The following is a 15,826-nucleotide window of genomic DNA, read 5'->3' on the forward strand; positions in this document are numbered from 1 at the left end:
CGCCCACATGCTGGGCTCACAGGTAGGTACCACGTGCTCGGCTGGTGTTTACACGTGTAAATATTACTTAGGGCAGTATTGTTCATGATGTCCAGTTGAAAGACCCCCGTCTGGAGTCTTCCCTCTGGAGAGACCCTCGCCCAGAGATCACACCGAGACCACAAGTCAGATGCAAACAGCAAGAGGCTTTATTCAGGAACACGGGTACCCGGGGCGATACAGTCCCTCCAGAGGCTGAAGAGACTGGCGCGCCGACGGGCTGGAGTGGAGGGTTTTTATATGGTTGGGCAGCGGAAGGGCGGGTACAGAAGCAGGAAGCATAGTTTACAGGGTTCTGATTGGACGATTCGTATGAGGCCAGGTTCAAACTCAGGACAGCTCGTGGTTTTTCCCCCGAGCTCGACGCCTGCTGACTTGGCTCTCATCCAGGGTACAAGTTGTTTTTCTGACCTCTAGTTACTTTTCAGGCCTTGCTCAAAAATGGCGTTAGGCTAAGCAAGTATGCTGGGGCCCTTCATTCCCCCATTTTCTTATCTCGGAATGGAATCCTCCATTCATGGGGAAGAATAGGGATGTGGCTCCATTTCCACCTGGTTGAGTCGTTGGTATTGTTGGGTCAATACCAAGGTCTGAATAGTAGAAACGCGTTCCCTGATAAATTGGACAAGTCTGTTTAGGATACAGGGCCCGAGCGTCAGAAGGAGCAATAAAATCAGAAGGGGTCCCATAAGGGTGGAGATGAGGGTGGTGAGCCAGGGGGACCTTCTGAACCATCCTTCAAACCATCCCTGCTGTTCTTCAAAGAGTTTTTGTCTTTGTTCTAATCTTTTTCTTAATCTAGCCATGCTATCTCTCACCACCCCAGTATGATCCGCATAGAAGCAACATTCTTCTTTAAGGGCGGCACATAACCCCCAATCCTGCAGGAAGAGGAGGTCTAATCCCCTCCGATTCTGCAGAACTACTTCAGACAGGGAGGTGAGTGACTTTTCCAAGGCACTCACGGATTCCTCCAGTGCCTGGATATCGGTATGCATGGCAACCTGGAGTTGTCTGAACTGGTTGGTTTCCATGAGGGCAGTGGTACCTGTGCCTATTCCGGCAGCGACTCCTCCCATAGTTAATCCACCTAGTATCAGGGCCAGGGTTAGCGAGACTGGCTCTCTTTTTATACGGGGGACCCCTGTCTCATATCGGGCATAGATATCTTCAGGTGCATGGTAGACTATCTTGGGGTACAGTTCTATGAGCACACAATAATCGGCCGTGTTGGCTAGTATTGAGGAGGAGAGGCATGGTGTAAGTCCAGTGCTACAGGCCCAATAAGTTCCGTTGGGAGCCACGAGATAGTGGGGTCCTGGAACAAGTGCCTGGGTGCGATTACACAGGTGTTGGTGGGTGTAGGGTACTATCCCCAGACATAGTCCTTGTCCTGACACCTCGGAGATTGTGAGCTTATGCTGAGGTGTCGAGGCACATCCTGACGGGGGTGAAGAAGAATTGGTGAAGCTTCCGACTACGGCCACCCCCTCATAATAGGGAGGTGTGGAGACTAGGCATAACCAGCATTCCTGAGTCTGATTTGGGTTGGTAACATTGAGGGCTGAGTAAGCGCCCTCTATAAGATTCAATAGCCGGTCTCCCGTACCGGGCCTGGGTGGCTGGAGGGTGACTGGGGTTACAGTAGCATTCGGAGCCGTGCTTGGTCGAATGGCTGAATTGGGTCGGGGGGTAGCCCTCGGGGGTGCCGGAGCGGGTAAAGAGGGGCGCTTTTGGTCAGAGAGAACCTGGTTGGGACCTATAGAGGCGGAGGGCTCCGTGATTTTAAGCCTAATCGTAAACACGACTCCCTGGTCCCATCCCGTCATGTAAAGTCTAAGTCCCCATGTTTTACCTTTAATCCAGTCTTGTGTTATCTCCCTTCCCTTCTGAGTAAAAGATATATTCAGGGGGTTGCAGGTGAAATTTACACAGGGCCCCCCCCTTTCCAGTAAGTGTTATCTCTTCCTGACGTGACAGTTCCCCAACAACGTCCTTGAGTAAGAGGACGCCATGAGTGGCTTTCTCTTTGGGTAGTTCTTTTTACCCTAATGAGGTCCCAAGTGGATGAAGGCTCCCAATAGGTATTACCAGTTGTTTCACATCCCCATGCTTTACAGAAGTAACTTTCATAACCCCCACATTGTCTAATCATCTTTCTGTCCCTACCATCCCGGGGGCAGACGTAAAAGGATAGTTGTGACAGGGCTGCTCTGGTTTCAGGGTGACCACATCCATATCTCCCGTCACTACATTTGCAAGTTCCCTTACCATCCTGACAGACGTCTGGTGCTCTGGGGTTCATGGGGTCAGTGGTAGGGATGTCCCAGTCCTCTGACCCTGCTACTAGTTGGCAGAGATCTGGATGCAAGTTAGGCCACCATGTGAAGGGGGTGTGAAGGGCGGCCGTTTGCCAGACCGTCTCCCCAGTTTGTGAGATAACCTGCCAAGTGAGCCTCTTAACTAGGTGCGGGCTCTCTGCCGCCCTAGTCCCCTGGGGGTAGGCAGAGATTAAGAGGAGGGGGAGGAGGAGGAGCCGCGGGCCAACCTTATTTTTAGGGGGTTTCGTGTGCGGCGCACTGTCCATGTTGACTTTCTGGATCCTGCTGGGTCGGGTTCCCTGGCAGCCTTCACATGCGAGGCGTGGATCCATGCAGCAATCCCGTCGACCTTGAGTGCAGTGGGGGTGGTCAGCAGGACAGTGTAGGGCCCCTTCCACCGTGGTTCCAGATTCTTGGTCTGGTGTCGTCGGACCCAAACGGAGTCCCCGATCTGGAAGGGGTGGGGCACCACCGGCTTGTCTAGCTGCTCCTGATAGGCCTTGGCCAGGGGCTTCCAGATCTCCCTCTGCACCAGTTGGAGAGCTTGAAGATGTGCCTCTAAAGTAGGGGTGGTAGCAAAGGAGGAAATATCAGGATGGAGAAAGTCTACAACAGGAGATGGGGCCCCATACATGATCTCAAAAGGGGTTAGGCCGTGTGGGCCAGGAGTATTTCGGGCTCGGTAGAGAGCCAAGGGAAGTAGGAGCACCCAATCTCTAGTGCCAGTTGCAAGCGTTAATTTGGTTAAAGTCTCCTTGATTGTTCTATTAGCTCGTTCTACCTGTCCTGAGCTCTGGGAGCGGTATGCACAATGGAGTTTCCAATCAACCCCCAATAGTTTGGCCACCTTCTGACTTACCTGAGAGACGAAGGCAGGCCCGTTATCCGACCCCAATATTTGAGGCATCCCATACCTGGGGAAGATTTCTTCCAACAGTTTCTTTGTTGTCACGTTAGCCGTCTCATTCTTGGTTGGAAATGCCTCGATCCATCCGGAAAAAGTGTCCACGAAGACCAGGAGGTACCGGTACCCGTAGAGTCCGGGTTTTACTTCTGTAAAGTCTATTTCCCAATGAACACCAGGACGATGGCCTCTTTGGCGGGCCCCCTTGTTTAGATGAACCTTTCCTGCGTTGACTTGAGCACAGGCTGGGCAGGTAGAAGTTACCTGCTGGAGTACCTGATCCTGGTTCAGCAGCACTGCCCAGGTGTTTTCTCTGTCCAATAGGGTCTTCATCTTGTTTTTGCTCAAATGGGTCAATGCATGGAGGAATCTCAGCATGTATCGGGTATGGGAGGTTGGCATGACCATCCGGTCCCCTAGTATATATGCTTGTCTTCCTTGTTCCCAGTCCGCCCCCATTTTCTTTGCTAGTTCATGGTCTTCTGGGCTATAGGGCACGGGGTCTCTCTCAGGCTGTGGTTCTTGTATGGCCATCAACTGGCTGCTCCCTGCTGGCTGGGAAGCCACTGTTCGGGCAGTCAGATCCGCCAGCCGATTCCCTCTGGCTACCGCAGAGTCATCCTTTTGATGCCCTGGGCAGTGGACAATACTGAGTTGGAGCGGGAGGAACAGGGCCTTTAGGAGGTCTAGGATCTCTTTTTTGTTTTTGATTTCCTTACCCGCGGACGTCAGCAGGCCTCTCCGTCTGTAGATTTCCCCGTGGACATGCGCAGTGGCGAAGTATTATCTGCTGTCAGTATAAACTGTGAGCTTCTTACCTTCTGCCATCCGGAGAGCTTGGGTGAGTGCAATCAGTTCTGCGCGCTGGGCCGATGTCCCGGGCGGGAGTGACGATGCCCATACCACTTCCGATTCGGTGGTTATAGCTGCCCCGGCTCTGCGTTCCCCCTCCTCCGGGAAACTGCTCCCATCTGTGTACCAGACAGCGTCTGGATCCTTCAGATCAGGGCGGGTGCCAGGTGCTTCGGCTAGAATCTGGAGGCAGTCATGCTCCTCGGAGGGGCTAGGCAGTGGCAGCAAGGTAGCAGGGTTAAGGGAAACTGTCGGCCCAAAATTTACCCGGTCTGAGTCCAGTAGTAAGGCCTGATAGTAAGTCATTCTGGCGTTAGAAAGCCATCTGTCCGGTGGTTGTCGGACCAAGGCCTCCACTGCATGGGAGGCCAGCACAGTCAACGGCTGTCCCAGAGTCAGCTTCCCGGCATCCTTAAGTAATACGGCAATGGCTGCCACCATGCGGAGGCATGATGGCCATCCTGTAGCCACCGGGTCCAATTTCTTGGACAAGTACGCTACAGGTCTCCTCCAAGGTCCCAGTCTTTGCACCAGTACCCCTTTGGCAAAACCTGAGTTCTCATCCACAAACAGCTCAAAGGGCTTGGTTAGATCTGGCAGACCCAGAGCCGGGGCCTCGAGTAAGGCCTTCTTGATCTGTTGGAACGCTTTCTGATGCTTCTCCTCCCATTGGAACATGGCCCCTGGTTTAGTGAGGGGGTACAATGGGGCTGCCAGTTCGGCAAAGCCAGGAATCCAAAGGCGGCAGTACCCAGCCGTACCCAGGAGCTCTCGAACTTGGCGGGGGTTCCAAGGAGGGGGGATGGAGATTATCGTCTCCTTCCTTGCTCTTGTTAACCATCTTTGCCCCCCGCTCAGGGTGTAGCCCAGGTAGGTAACCTTGTCTCGGCATACTTGAGCCTTTCTGGCTGAGGCTCTATAGCCCTTTTGTCCAAGTCTGGCCAATAAGGCTTGAGTGCCCTCCAGGCACTCGGTTCGACTCCTGGCCGCCAGGAGTAGATCATCCACATACTGGAGCAGAGTCAGGGTTGGGTGTTCGACCCGGAATCTGGCCAGATCTGCATGTAGGGCCTCATCAAAGAGGGTTGGGCTATTTTTGAAGCCCTGAGGGAGCCGGGTCCAGGTTAACTGTCCCGAAAGCCCTTTTTCTGGGTCCCTCCATTCAAAAGCGAATAGCATTTGACTTTGAGGGTGCAGTCTTAAACAAAAGAAGGCATCCTTCAGGTCTAGCACAGTGTACCAGACGTGGGTCGGTGGGAGGGTGCTCAGAAGGTTATAGGGGTTGGGCACCGTGGGGTGTATGTCCTCCACCCGCTTATTGACCTCTCTCAAGTCCTGGACCGGCCTGTAGTCCCCTGTCCCCGGTTTCTTAACAGGCAAGAGAGGGGTATTCCAAGGGGACTGGCAGGGCTTTAGCACCCCTTGGTCCAGGAGCCTTCGAATATGGGGCTTGATCCCCTCATGAACTTCCCGTGACATTGGGTATTGTCTAATTGAAACGGGAGTCGCGGAGGCCTTTAGTGAGATCACCAGCGGTGGTTGATCGTGTGCCAGCCCCAAGCCCCCAGTCTCTGCCCAGGCCTGAGGAAACTCTCTCAGCCAGTTCTGTAGTTCCTCAGGTGATTTCTCCGGGGGTTCTGGTTCAAACAAACGGTATTCTTCTTCTAAACTGAGGGCAAGGATTTGTAGAGGGTCTCCTTTAGGACCCGTGACCCTCGGTCCCTTCTCATCAAAATAGATTTGTGCCTTCAATTTGGTTAATAGGTCCCGTCCTAACAGCGGATGGGGGCATTCAGGTATGTGCAGAAAGGAGTGAGTTACTTGCCCTGATGCCAGTTGGACTTTTCTCTCGGCAGTCCAATAATACCTCCTGTTTCCAGTTGCCCCCTGCACCAGTGCAGAATGCCGGCTAAGAGGCACTCCGGCATGGGTTAGGACTGAATGTTCGGCACCAGTATCAACCAGGAAGGTCACGGGCTGCCCCCCGATCTTGAGGGTTATCCTAGGCTCAGGGGGGGGCTCCTGGCCTCGACCCCCCTAGTCTTCCAGACTAAGGAGGTCTACGGTCTTTGGCTTGGGCCGGCGGGGTCCTTGTGGCTTCTTGGGGCACTCTCGGGCCCAGTGTCCCTTCTCCTTGCAGTAAGCACATTGATCTTTATCAAGGGGTGGCCTCCTTTGCTCTCCCGACTTATCTCCCTCTCTCCGCTGTCCCTGAGACACAACGGCGGCAAAACCTTTTTCATCTCCCTATGCTGTTTCTTGTCCCTTTCCTCTTGTTTCTGCCATCTCCTTTCCTCACGCTCCTCAGGAGTTTCTCTCTTATTGAACACTTTCTCTGCTTCCTTCAATAAGTCTGGCAACCCTAGCGCCTGTAAACCTTCCAGCCGCTGTAATTTGGTTCTGATATCTGAGCTAGACTGATAGATAAATGATAGGATGACACCTGGTGCTTGCCCTGGGTCTTCTGGATCATACGGAGTGTACATCCTATAAGCCTCCTTCAGCCTCTCTAAAAATGCAGCGGGTGTTTCTTCCTTTCCCTGTATCACATTCCTTACCTGAGCCAAATTGGTAGGCCTTCTGGCGGCCGCTCGGAGACCCGCTAAGAGCAACTGGCGATAGAGACGTAGATGCTCCCTACCTTCAGGTGTATTGAAGTCCCAGTCTGGGCGGGTCAAGGGAAAAGCTGCATTGATGATATTTGGGAGTTGGGTTGGCCTCCCATCATCGCCCGGAACCTGCTTCCGGGCCTCCAGGAAAACTCTCTGCTTCTCCTCTACTGTTAAGAGGGTCTGCAGGAGCTGCTGACAGTCGTCCCAAGTCGGCCTGTGAGTCACTAGGATGGACTCAATTAGGCCGGTCAAGGCAACAGGATCCCTAGAGAAAGGGGGATTATGTTGTTTCCAATTATAGAGGTCTGAGGGTGAAAAGGGCCAGTCCTGCAACTGGCGATTCGGCCCCTCTCTGAGCGGGAAGGCCCTGGACTCATTAGGGGGGTCATCCCGGCGGCCGCGGAGGCGGCCGGCAATGGGGGACGGGGCTGCGTCCTCTTCTCCAGCCCCGTGGGTCCTGCGAGTCGAGGTGACTTCCGGATCTGCCACGGGCACGGCCGGGGACGCCGCCACCGGGGCGGCGGCTGGGGCCGCTTCGGCTGGCTCTCCAGGTGGTCCGGCTCGATATGGTGGTGGGTCCTCCGTCAGGAGATCTATAAGGGGGGTATTGGGGTCTGGGGGAAGGACTGGAGGCTTAGGAGTCTCCTTGTGAGGGAGCACGGGGTAAAGGGAGGAGTCCGGGTTGGGGGGCGCAGAAGGCCCAGAGACTGGAGGGGGCTGGGGAAGGAAAGGCTTAACCCATGGAAATGGGTTCTCGACCAGTGATCTCCAGATGGCGATATATGGGACCTGGTCGGGATGCCCATAAGGGCTAGGGGCAAAAACCTTACCCTCCACCTGCGAAATAAGAGAGAGGTTAAAAGATCCCTCTCGCGGCCAGCCGACATTCATCATGACCCATTCGGCCTCGCAGAAGGTGATCCATTTCTTCTTCCTGACAATGACACCTTCATTGTTTCCTCGAGCCTTAACATTGGACCAGTGGTCCATGGTTAGGCTCAGTGGGGTGGCGACAGCCTGTCCCATGATGGTCTCCAAATAAAGAAGGGTTAGACACACAACGAGAAACAAACAGACAAGACAGACCACAGAATTTTTCGCTGCGCGGCTCCGGCGTAAAACCGAAAGCAAAAACTCAGATGGGGACGCGGAGTGTTTGAATTCTCCGTCCCCTGCCAGTACCATGTATCCTTCTGATGCGTGGGTGGCCCCGAAAAACCGTGCCCCAGAGGGGACTTCCTGTGCCCCAGAGGGGACTTCCCGTGCCCCAGAGGGGACTTTCTGTGCCCCAGAGGGGACTTTCCGTGCCCCAGAGGGGACTTCAGATACCCGTGGAACGTCTTCCAGGGTTTCGGTGGGCGAAGTCCGAGCTCGTCAGCTCCTTCAGCCCCCACCGACTCAGACCTGACTTAGGACGTCCGACGAAAACGAAAGACAAATAAACAGACTGAGACAATACAGACAGACAGTGGCCGGCCAGCTTACCTCCTGACAGTGGGTCGGTGGTCCCGAGGCGGGGGTCTCCGATCCCGGACGAGCCCCCAAATGAAAGACCCCCGTCTGGAGTCTTCCCTCTGGAGAGACCCTCGCCCAGAGATCACACCGAGACCACAAGTCAGATGCAAACAGCAAGAGGCTTTATTCAGGAACACGGGTACCCGGGGCGATACAGTCCCTCCAGAGGCTGAAGAGACTGGCGCGCCGACGGGCTGGAGTGGAGGGTTTTTATATGGTTGGGCAGCGGAAGGGCGGGTACAGAAGCAGGAAACATAGTTTACAGGGTTCTGATTGGACGATTCGTATGAGGCCAGGTTCAAACTCAGGACAGCTCGTGGTTTTTCCCCGAGCTCGACACGCCTGCTGACTTGGCTCTCATCCAGGGTACAAGTTGTTTTTCTGACCTCTAGTTACTTTTCAGGCCTTGCTCAAAAATGGCGTTAGGCTAAGCAAGTATGCTGGGGCCCTTCACAGTCAGCAGAGTGGCTTCTGGAAAATGCAGGTCCCTGTCCTGTCCTGAACAGGGCTGTCTCTTCAGTCTAGGTGTGGCAGTGATGTGCAGGCAAGGCCGTGTGTAACTGGATCAAGAACAAGAAACAAGCTTGCTCTAGAGCACAGGAGGAAAAAAGCCAACTCCTAGTATAGCTTTGGACCAATCTCTGGGAGTAAGGGCCAAAGAATTTCCTTTGTTTTTTGTTTTGTTTTGTTTTTGTTTTTGTTTTCTCTGTTTTGTTTTTTAAGACAGGTAGCACAAGCTGGCCTCCAATTTACAGAAATCCTCCTGCCTCAGCCTCCCAAGTGTGGGATTACAGGTGCATGCCACCATAACCTGACTCGAATTGGTCTCAGTAACGGCCCAGTGAGTGCTTACTATTTTTTTTTTTTTTTGAGTGCTTACTATTTTAAGGCAAGCAGCGGCCCTTGTCCTGAGCTCTGGCACTGAGGCCTTACTGGTGTGAGGATAACAGTCTAAGGTAGAACCAGGACACAACAAAACAACCTCCATCACCAGAAAGGGAAGGACTTCCTCATTGAAACACATCCAGTTCCATGAAGAGGAAAGGGCAGAGTGTCTAGCTAGAAGCAGAGAGAGAAAGGCGGGCAAGCATGAGGCGCTTCATCCTCTTGCAGGGAGAGTCCAGGCCCACATAGGGTCGGGCTCTGCCTTCCCCAGGGCATGAAGAGAAGCAGGAATTCCTGGACAACAGCATCTCCAACTTGAACTGCAACAGCTTGGTTGCTGCCGTAGTGATTACTACGAAGGTCCTTGTGAAGCCAGGCACCTCCGTTCCAGCTACCCTGGGGGCAGAGGCAGGAGTCTCTGGAGCCCAGGAGTTTAGAGCCAGCCTGAGCAACATTGAGACCCCATCTCAAACCCTAGCTGTCCAACTAAACTGCCTTCCCATACACAAAGAGGAAAAAAAATTATATAGTGAACGGGTGAGGCTTGCAGTTCAACTAGAGATCTCTGAAAAACTGTTCTCTCCTCACAAAAATGTAAAGGGCAAGTCTCACACAGTGAGAAATGAGGAGAGACAGGCTCTTCCACAATGCCAGCTTTGTGTAGGCCCAGTGGGAAGGAAAGTCCAAATCCTAAGATTGCTAGGAGCAACTGGGTCTATTCCAGCTCCTGACTTTGGACTCCCTGGTTGATTAGGGATAGCCTGAACACAGGAAGCCCAAGTAGGGTGGTGATGATGACTTCTTAATACATACAGTGTGACACAGTTGAAAACTAGAGATACTGGCGGGGGAGAAAGTCCCTTGGAGGAAGAAACACTTGGGTTTCTTTGTAAGCATTGCATGCTATAGTTTGAATATGAGTGTCCCTCTGTAGTTAGTTCAATGAAATACTATTAAGAGGTGGGACCTGTGGGAGGTGATTAGGTCATACAGGCTCCTTTCTAGTGTGGGGAGATAATGGCCATTGTAAAAAAAGGGAAGAGGCCAGGTGTGGTGGCGCATGCCTTTAACCCCAGCACTCAGGAGGCAGAGGTAGGCGGATCTCTGTGAGTTTGAGGCCAGCCTGGGCTACAGAGCGAGTTCCAGGACAGTCAAAGATACACAAAGAAGGGCTGGAGAGATGGCTCAGAGGTTAAAATCACTGCCTGTTCTTCCAGAGGTCCTGAGTTCAATTCCAGCAACCACATGGTGGCTTAGAACCATCTGTAATGAGATCTGATGCCTTCTTCTGGTGTGTAGGCATGCTTGCAGATAGAACACTGTATACATAATAAATAAATAAATTAAAAAAAAAAAGATACACAAAGAAACCCTGTCTCAAAAAACTAAAGAGGGAGGCACATTATTTTCACCTTGGGGAAGGAAGAATCTGCTGGACTCAGGGAAAAGCTTGCTTCAGGCAGAGGTAGTTTTGTCAGCCTGGGTCAAGGAAACCCCAACAAGCCACGGGGCAAAATGTCTTCATACACCTTCTTCATGCAGACTTGCCCTATGGAACAGCATGAGAAGAAACACCCTGACTCCTTGGTCAACTTCACTGAGCTCTCGGGGGGGAAAAAAAAAAAAAAAAAATGTTTCAAAAGATGAGGACCACTTCTGCAAAGAAAAAGTCAGTCTGAAGGTATAGTCCAGAGTAATGAAGCTCACTGTGCCCTGGTGTTGATTTATGCCCCTCCCAAAGGTGCTAAGGAAAGCAGAAACCCCCAGTGCTCCTAAAGACCCTATCTGCCTCCTTCCTGTTTGCTCTGAACATCAAAGACCAAAACTGAACACTCAGGCTTGTCTATTAGAGATATTAGAAAAAAAAAAAAAGAAATCTGGACAGCCAGAGATAACTATATGAGCAGAAAACAGCTAGACTAACGGAGAACGGGGCGGGGGGGGGGAGGGGGGGGGACGGACGGGGACACGACCACGACGACTGCTGCGCACCAGGCCAAAGGCAAAGGGGAAGCCGAAAGGACCGGCCTTGGGCGGCCGACGGGTTTAAAGAGTAATGAACCAGAAGAGGGTGCGCAGCGCCTGCCCTGCGATGTGTGCGTGTGTGCTCAGGCAGCTGTTTTGCTAAGAATGGGAACTTCAAGTGCTGCTCAACGTTAGCTTCAGGGTAAAAATTATAGATTTTTGAATGGCCGATGAAATTTAAGAAGCCTTCGGTGGAGGCCAAGCATGGTTGCGCAATCTATAATCCTAGCAGAGGCAGGATTATAGAGGTTTGGATGTCAGCCTGGTCTGCGTCAGATCCTATCCACCACTACCCCCCGCACCCCACCCCACCCCACCCCCCCAAAAAATCAAAAGAAATAAGGGGCAGGTGAAGGCGAGATAGATCACTGGGTAAAGACACCAGCCGCCCAGGCTTGACAAGCTGAGTTCGATATCCTGAACCCCCACAGGATGGGCGAAACCCAACTTCCCCAAGTTGTCGACTGATTGCCACACCCACGCTGTGGGACGTCCGCAGGCGCGCGCGCACACACAAGCACAAAAATATAACCAAAAAAAAAAAACCTCAGCAGTTTACGCCCCCCAAAACAAACAAACAAACAAACAAACAAGACCACTCCAGGGGTCTTTTTTTTTTTGTGCCTCCTCCAGGCTCCACCCACCTCCACGGGCGGGGAAACGTCAGGGCCACTTCCGGGTACCCCGGAAGCTCTTGCCGCTTAGCAACCCAGGAAACCATCAATCTTTAAGGGTCAGGGCATAGGCTGTGAATCTCGGAGCAAACCGCTGCAGTTTGTGTATGGGAAACTGAGGTCTTCCAGGCCTTCCCACGTTACTGGGATTTCTATTCTTCCCAGCCATAAGTGGTGGCATTCCTTCCCAGTTTATCTGAGTTAAGGGAGCTTTCCAGATTACTCACCTACATCATCTGACCTTCATAACAACACAATCCAGCTCAGTGATAAGGACACCATGCTCCAAGGGTTGATGCTCTCAACCTAACAGAGCTGATGCAAGGGACACATAGTTGGAAGCACGTATGTAGCGTGTGGGTGCTTCACTCAGGAGACCAGGGAAGGAGGAACAGCAATTGACGCTTTACCCTAAGAGCTTTATTTTCCATGGCTTATAAACCAAAGCTCACGCGATCTTAAGTCCCCGAAGGGCCAGAGGTCCCACCAGGAAACATAGCAAACAGACCCAAGGCTTGAGGAAAGGCTGTGAGTACATGGATGGATGGGTAGATCTGATTCCCATACTGGGGGCTCGGCTGAGTAAAAATGCAGACGTTTTTAGACGTTATGAGCTGAGGGAGGGAATGTGAGAGCCGGGGAGGCTCTGAAATGCTGCAGGAAGAATCCCATCTTGCCTGGGCCTTCTGGAGCCATGCCACAGGATGTCACCAAGCGCGGCTCAAAGAGTCAGCCCCCGCTCCTCGAACAGCTGCTTTAGTGCCTCTTCCAGTTGCTGGTTCGTTCCCTGGAGTCCCTTCACCACCTGGGCTGCCCACTCGAAGTACTCCTGGACTCGATGTTCTGACCATCCTGCGCAAGAGCGGACAGAGACCCGCCCAGGTGGTGTCAAGGCCAGCACGGGCGTTTCCCCGTGTCCTGGAGGGCTTTTGGTACAAGGCCAGAGATGGGTTTCAAGAAACGACCTGACAGCTTCTCAATGACCCAGTAACTTTTCCCACTTTGTGGAAGAAGACTGTTCTAGGTTTAGTTTGAGGCACTAAGACCACCCCCGACCCCACCCCCCCTTTATTTCTGGGAAATTGACCAACTCGTGTTTTTAGAAGCTGGGCATCCCTCCCTCTCCCCTCAGAGGCAGTAGGGGAGCATACCTTGAGGGGTGCAGCGATTCAGGTCCCTCAGATTGTATAGTTTGTCTGCCAGCTTCACCAGCTTGGCCCCTGGGCTGCTGTGGGGTGCCTGCTCCACCTGCTGCCGTTTTCTTTCCAGTTTGGGCAGAGTCTTGTCATCTGTTACTTCCTCCACCAAGCCCCGAACCTGTGCTCCAAAGTGCAGCTCTACCTCATCCAGGGTAGTGTCTGTGTCTTCTACTGTGTCGTGGAGCAGGGCCGCCTGGGGATAGGCTCCCATTCAGCCCAGTGACAGCAGCCTACCAAGGGCACCCATCGTTCCACAGTACTCCAATTCCCACACCCGCCTCCGTGCAGAGACGGGTCAAGTTACCTGTAACACCACAATGTCTGTGATTCCCGCCTCATGGGTTAGGATCCGGGCCACACCTGACGGGGCAAAGTAGAGGTCAGACTAGACGGAGCCACAGCGGAGAGCCAGGTGTAGCCCGTCACCAGCTGGGTGACCTTGGAAAGTCAACCCTCTTGGGATATCGCCTGTACTAAGGGGACGATTCCGCCTGCTGCCCCTGGTGAGGCTTCCGCGGCATAACGCATGAAAAGTGATTGACACAAAGCTTGGGACTCAGTAGGCGCTCCATAATTTGTACACCCTTGGTGTTCCGGTCCCAGCCAGTCCCCCCCCGCCACGCGCCGCGAGGACTGCTTCCCAACCGGCGGGCCCACCGATAGGGTGGTTGATGTAGGGAGTCCCTTCGGGATCTTTCCGTCGCTGCTGTCGGTGTTTCTGAGCGGCGAAGTCTGCAGCCTCCAGCAGCTGAGCTGCCTCGGAGCCCATCGCGCGGGTGGCGCGGGAGACTGAAGCCCCGGAGTCCGAACAGATCAGCTACAGCGCCCCCTGGCGCACCGGAGGCTCGGAGAACGGCGTTGATTCGAACAAGCTGTCATTTATTGTCCCCACCACACATACCTTGCGTGTTAGGCGTGTGTGCGTGTGTGCGCGTGTGCGTGTGGCGTAGAGCGGCCATGGGTCTCCCCCTGAGTTTTGGAGACAAGGTTTCTCCTTGAAACTGTAGCAGCTCAGGTATTTAGCAAGACTAGCAAGGCAACTAGTTTCCAAGGATTTTCCTGCTTCCACCTCCCCAGCACAACAGGTGTGAGTTGCCACCCCCAGCTTTTTATCCGGCTCTTGCCATAGTCTAAATGCAAGTCCCGAGTCTCAGTGGAGGTTCGTCAAAGGCTGAGATCCTGGGCATAGAAGAAAGCCTTCAGCCTGGCGGTGGTGGTGCACAACTTTAATCCCAGCACTCAGGAGGCAGAGGGAGGTGGATCTCTGAGTTCCAGAACAGCCGGGCTATGCAGAGAAACCCTGTCTCGAAAACAAAGAAGGAAGGAAGGAAGGAAGGAAGGAAGGAAGGAAGGAAGGAAGGAAGGAAGGAAGGAAGGAAGGAAGGAAGGAAGGAAGAAAATAGCCTTTAATAATCATGGCTGGTGGGGTGTACTTGGCTCCAGTCTCAAGAACATAGTATCCTGGCACTCTGAGAACTAACAGTCTGTGGAGAGAAGGAAGACAAACAAGAACCAAGGTAATGGCCTCAAGGAGTTCTGAGTACAGAGCTGGAAGACCTAGGTAGCCATGGGACCATAGAGAAAGCCCAATTCATCTAGCCTGGGAGGCAGAGGAGAAAAAGGTTGTCTACAACCATTCGATGCCCAGAACATTTTCAAAGTTCTCCAAACATAGTCCTCCCCACAGGGACTGTCCCTGTTACTATGGGCATCTGAGCCTTACATTTGAGCCCTAGAGACACTACGAGACACTACGTCTTGACCTTCTGGAGAATTGGATCCTGAACTAGAAGTCCTGCCTAATTGCTTCAGACTTAGGCTCCTGGGAGGCAGCGCTGTTTCTACAGAAACTGTTTGCATTAATCTCTTCTACCATAAGGGAGCCTGCTTCAGTCCCCAGACTTCTGCTGTGGGCCTCTGAGGTGATGAGTCTTGCCCCTGCTGTCTCAGGAACATAATGTTGCCTAACTTGGCTAGGCACTAGAATCACCCTTCACTCTTTACTGGTCAGCGAACTTTGGATCTTCTGGGGGAAATTCTCTTTCTTAGTGTTGGCAGCTCTGAAGTATGAAGGGTAAGTGAGACGTGGGAGTCTCCCCAAAGGACTGTCTGAGAAACGGAGGTAGCCAGCTGCTAAGCGTATTCCAGTCCGGCAGGTAGCTTTTGTGTCTGGGCCCACAGCTGGAGAGATGATGCTCAGAGGGGAGTTTAATGACAGGACTCTCTGATAGGCTTGGTGGTTGCCATGTTGCAGTAGCATGGAGGGACGCCGGGCAGGCTGACCGCAGCTCTCTGGGGCCTAACATGGGATGGTCAGAATCCCTGAGGTGTCTGTAGCAGCCTAGAAGTAGGAGAATGGGTAGATGGAAACATTTTTGGCTTTATGTGTTTATTTTTTCAGGACAATGTCTCAACTTCTTTCTGGCATCCCCAGTCCTCTGAGCCGTCCTCCCTTCTGCTTAGATATTGTAGGCCGTTTGGAGCCAGAGGCCTCACAGTTCCCAGCAGATGATAAGCATCCAGTTGTTCTCATCTCTCTAGGAGCCTGTGATGGAGGAGGGTCCACCCCTACGGGTCTCGGGACTTTAATTTCATGTTACTTATTGTCGGTGGTCATGGTTTAGGACACACACTGGATTCCTAGGACTACGGCTGAGGTGGAGGTAACTTCTCATGGGCCTCCAGAGAAGGAGTCCAGGGCCTCTACTGACTGGCCTATCCGTGGGGCTGCTACTGCTTTTTAGTTGGATGAACCTTGCCCACCCCACCGACCTCTCAGGTATACAATACCTCCCCTATC

General features: G+C 53.0%; 2 protein-coding genes across 2 annotated transcripts; both read right to left on the bottom strand.

Moving 5' to 3' along the window:
- Positions 1-165: 165 nt before the first annotated feature.
- LOC128095509 (uncharacterized) lies at positions 166-12,168 on the bottom strand. Its single transcript, XM_052714528.1, is given in 3 exon segments — positions 166-6,342; positions 6,345-10,677; positions 12,055-12,168. Coding segments are annotated over 2 exon segments (5,361 nt in total). The 5' UTR covers positions 7,914-10,677; positions 12,055-12,168; the 3' UTR covers positions 166-2,550.
- Positions 12,169-12,225: 57 nt separating this feature from the next.
- Hddc3 (HD domain containing 3) lies at positions 12,226-13,804 on the bottom strand. The gene is made up of 4 exons (XM_052714556.1): positions 13,684-13,804; positions 13,331-13,386; positions 12,979-13,219; positions 12,226-12,679 (listed from the first exon to the last, which is right to left on the bottom strand). The coding sequence occupies exons 1-4, from the start codon at positions 13,793-13,795 to the stop codon at positions 12,549-12,551; spliced, it is 540 nt and encodes a 179-aa protein (XP_052570516.1). The 5' UTR covers positions 13,796-13,804; the 3' UTR covers positions 12,226-12,548.
- Positions 13,805-15,826: the final 2,022 nt, after the last annotated feature.

This window comes from Peromyscus californicus, unplaced genomic scaffold (assembly GCF_007827085.1).
Source record: "Peromyscus californicus insignis strain IS unplaced genomic scaffold, ASM782708v3 Scaffold_4__1_contigs__length_199733344, whole genome shotgun sequence".
NCBI classification, from domain to species: Eukaryota; Metazoa; Chordata; class Mammalia; order Rodentia; family Cricetidae; genus Peromyscus; species Peromyscus californicus.

Bases quoted from the DNA above. Each gene is read 5' to 3' on its own strand.
- Hddc3 (XM_052714556.1), bottom strand. From the start codon at position 13,795: ATGGGCTCCGAGGCAGCTCAGCTGCTGGAGGCTGCAGACTTCGCCGCT. The intron at 13,387-13,683 runs GTGGGCCCGCCG...TTGCCCCGTCAG, and splicing joins CTACATCAACCACCCTATCG to GTGTGGCCCGGATCCTAACC. The intron at 13,220-13,330 runs GTAACTTGACCC...GCCTATCCCCAG, and splicing joins CAGACATTGTGGTGTTACAG to GCGGCCCTGCTCCACGACAC.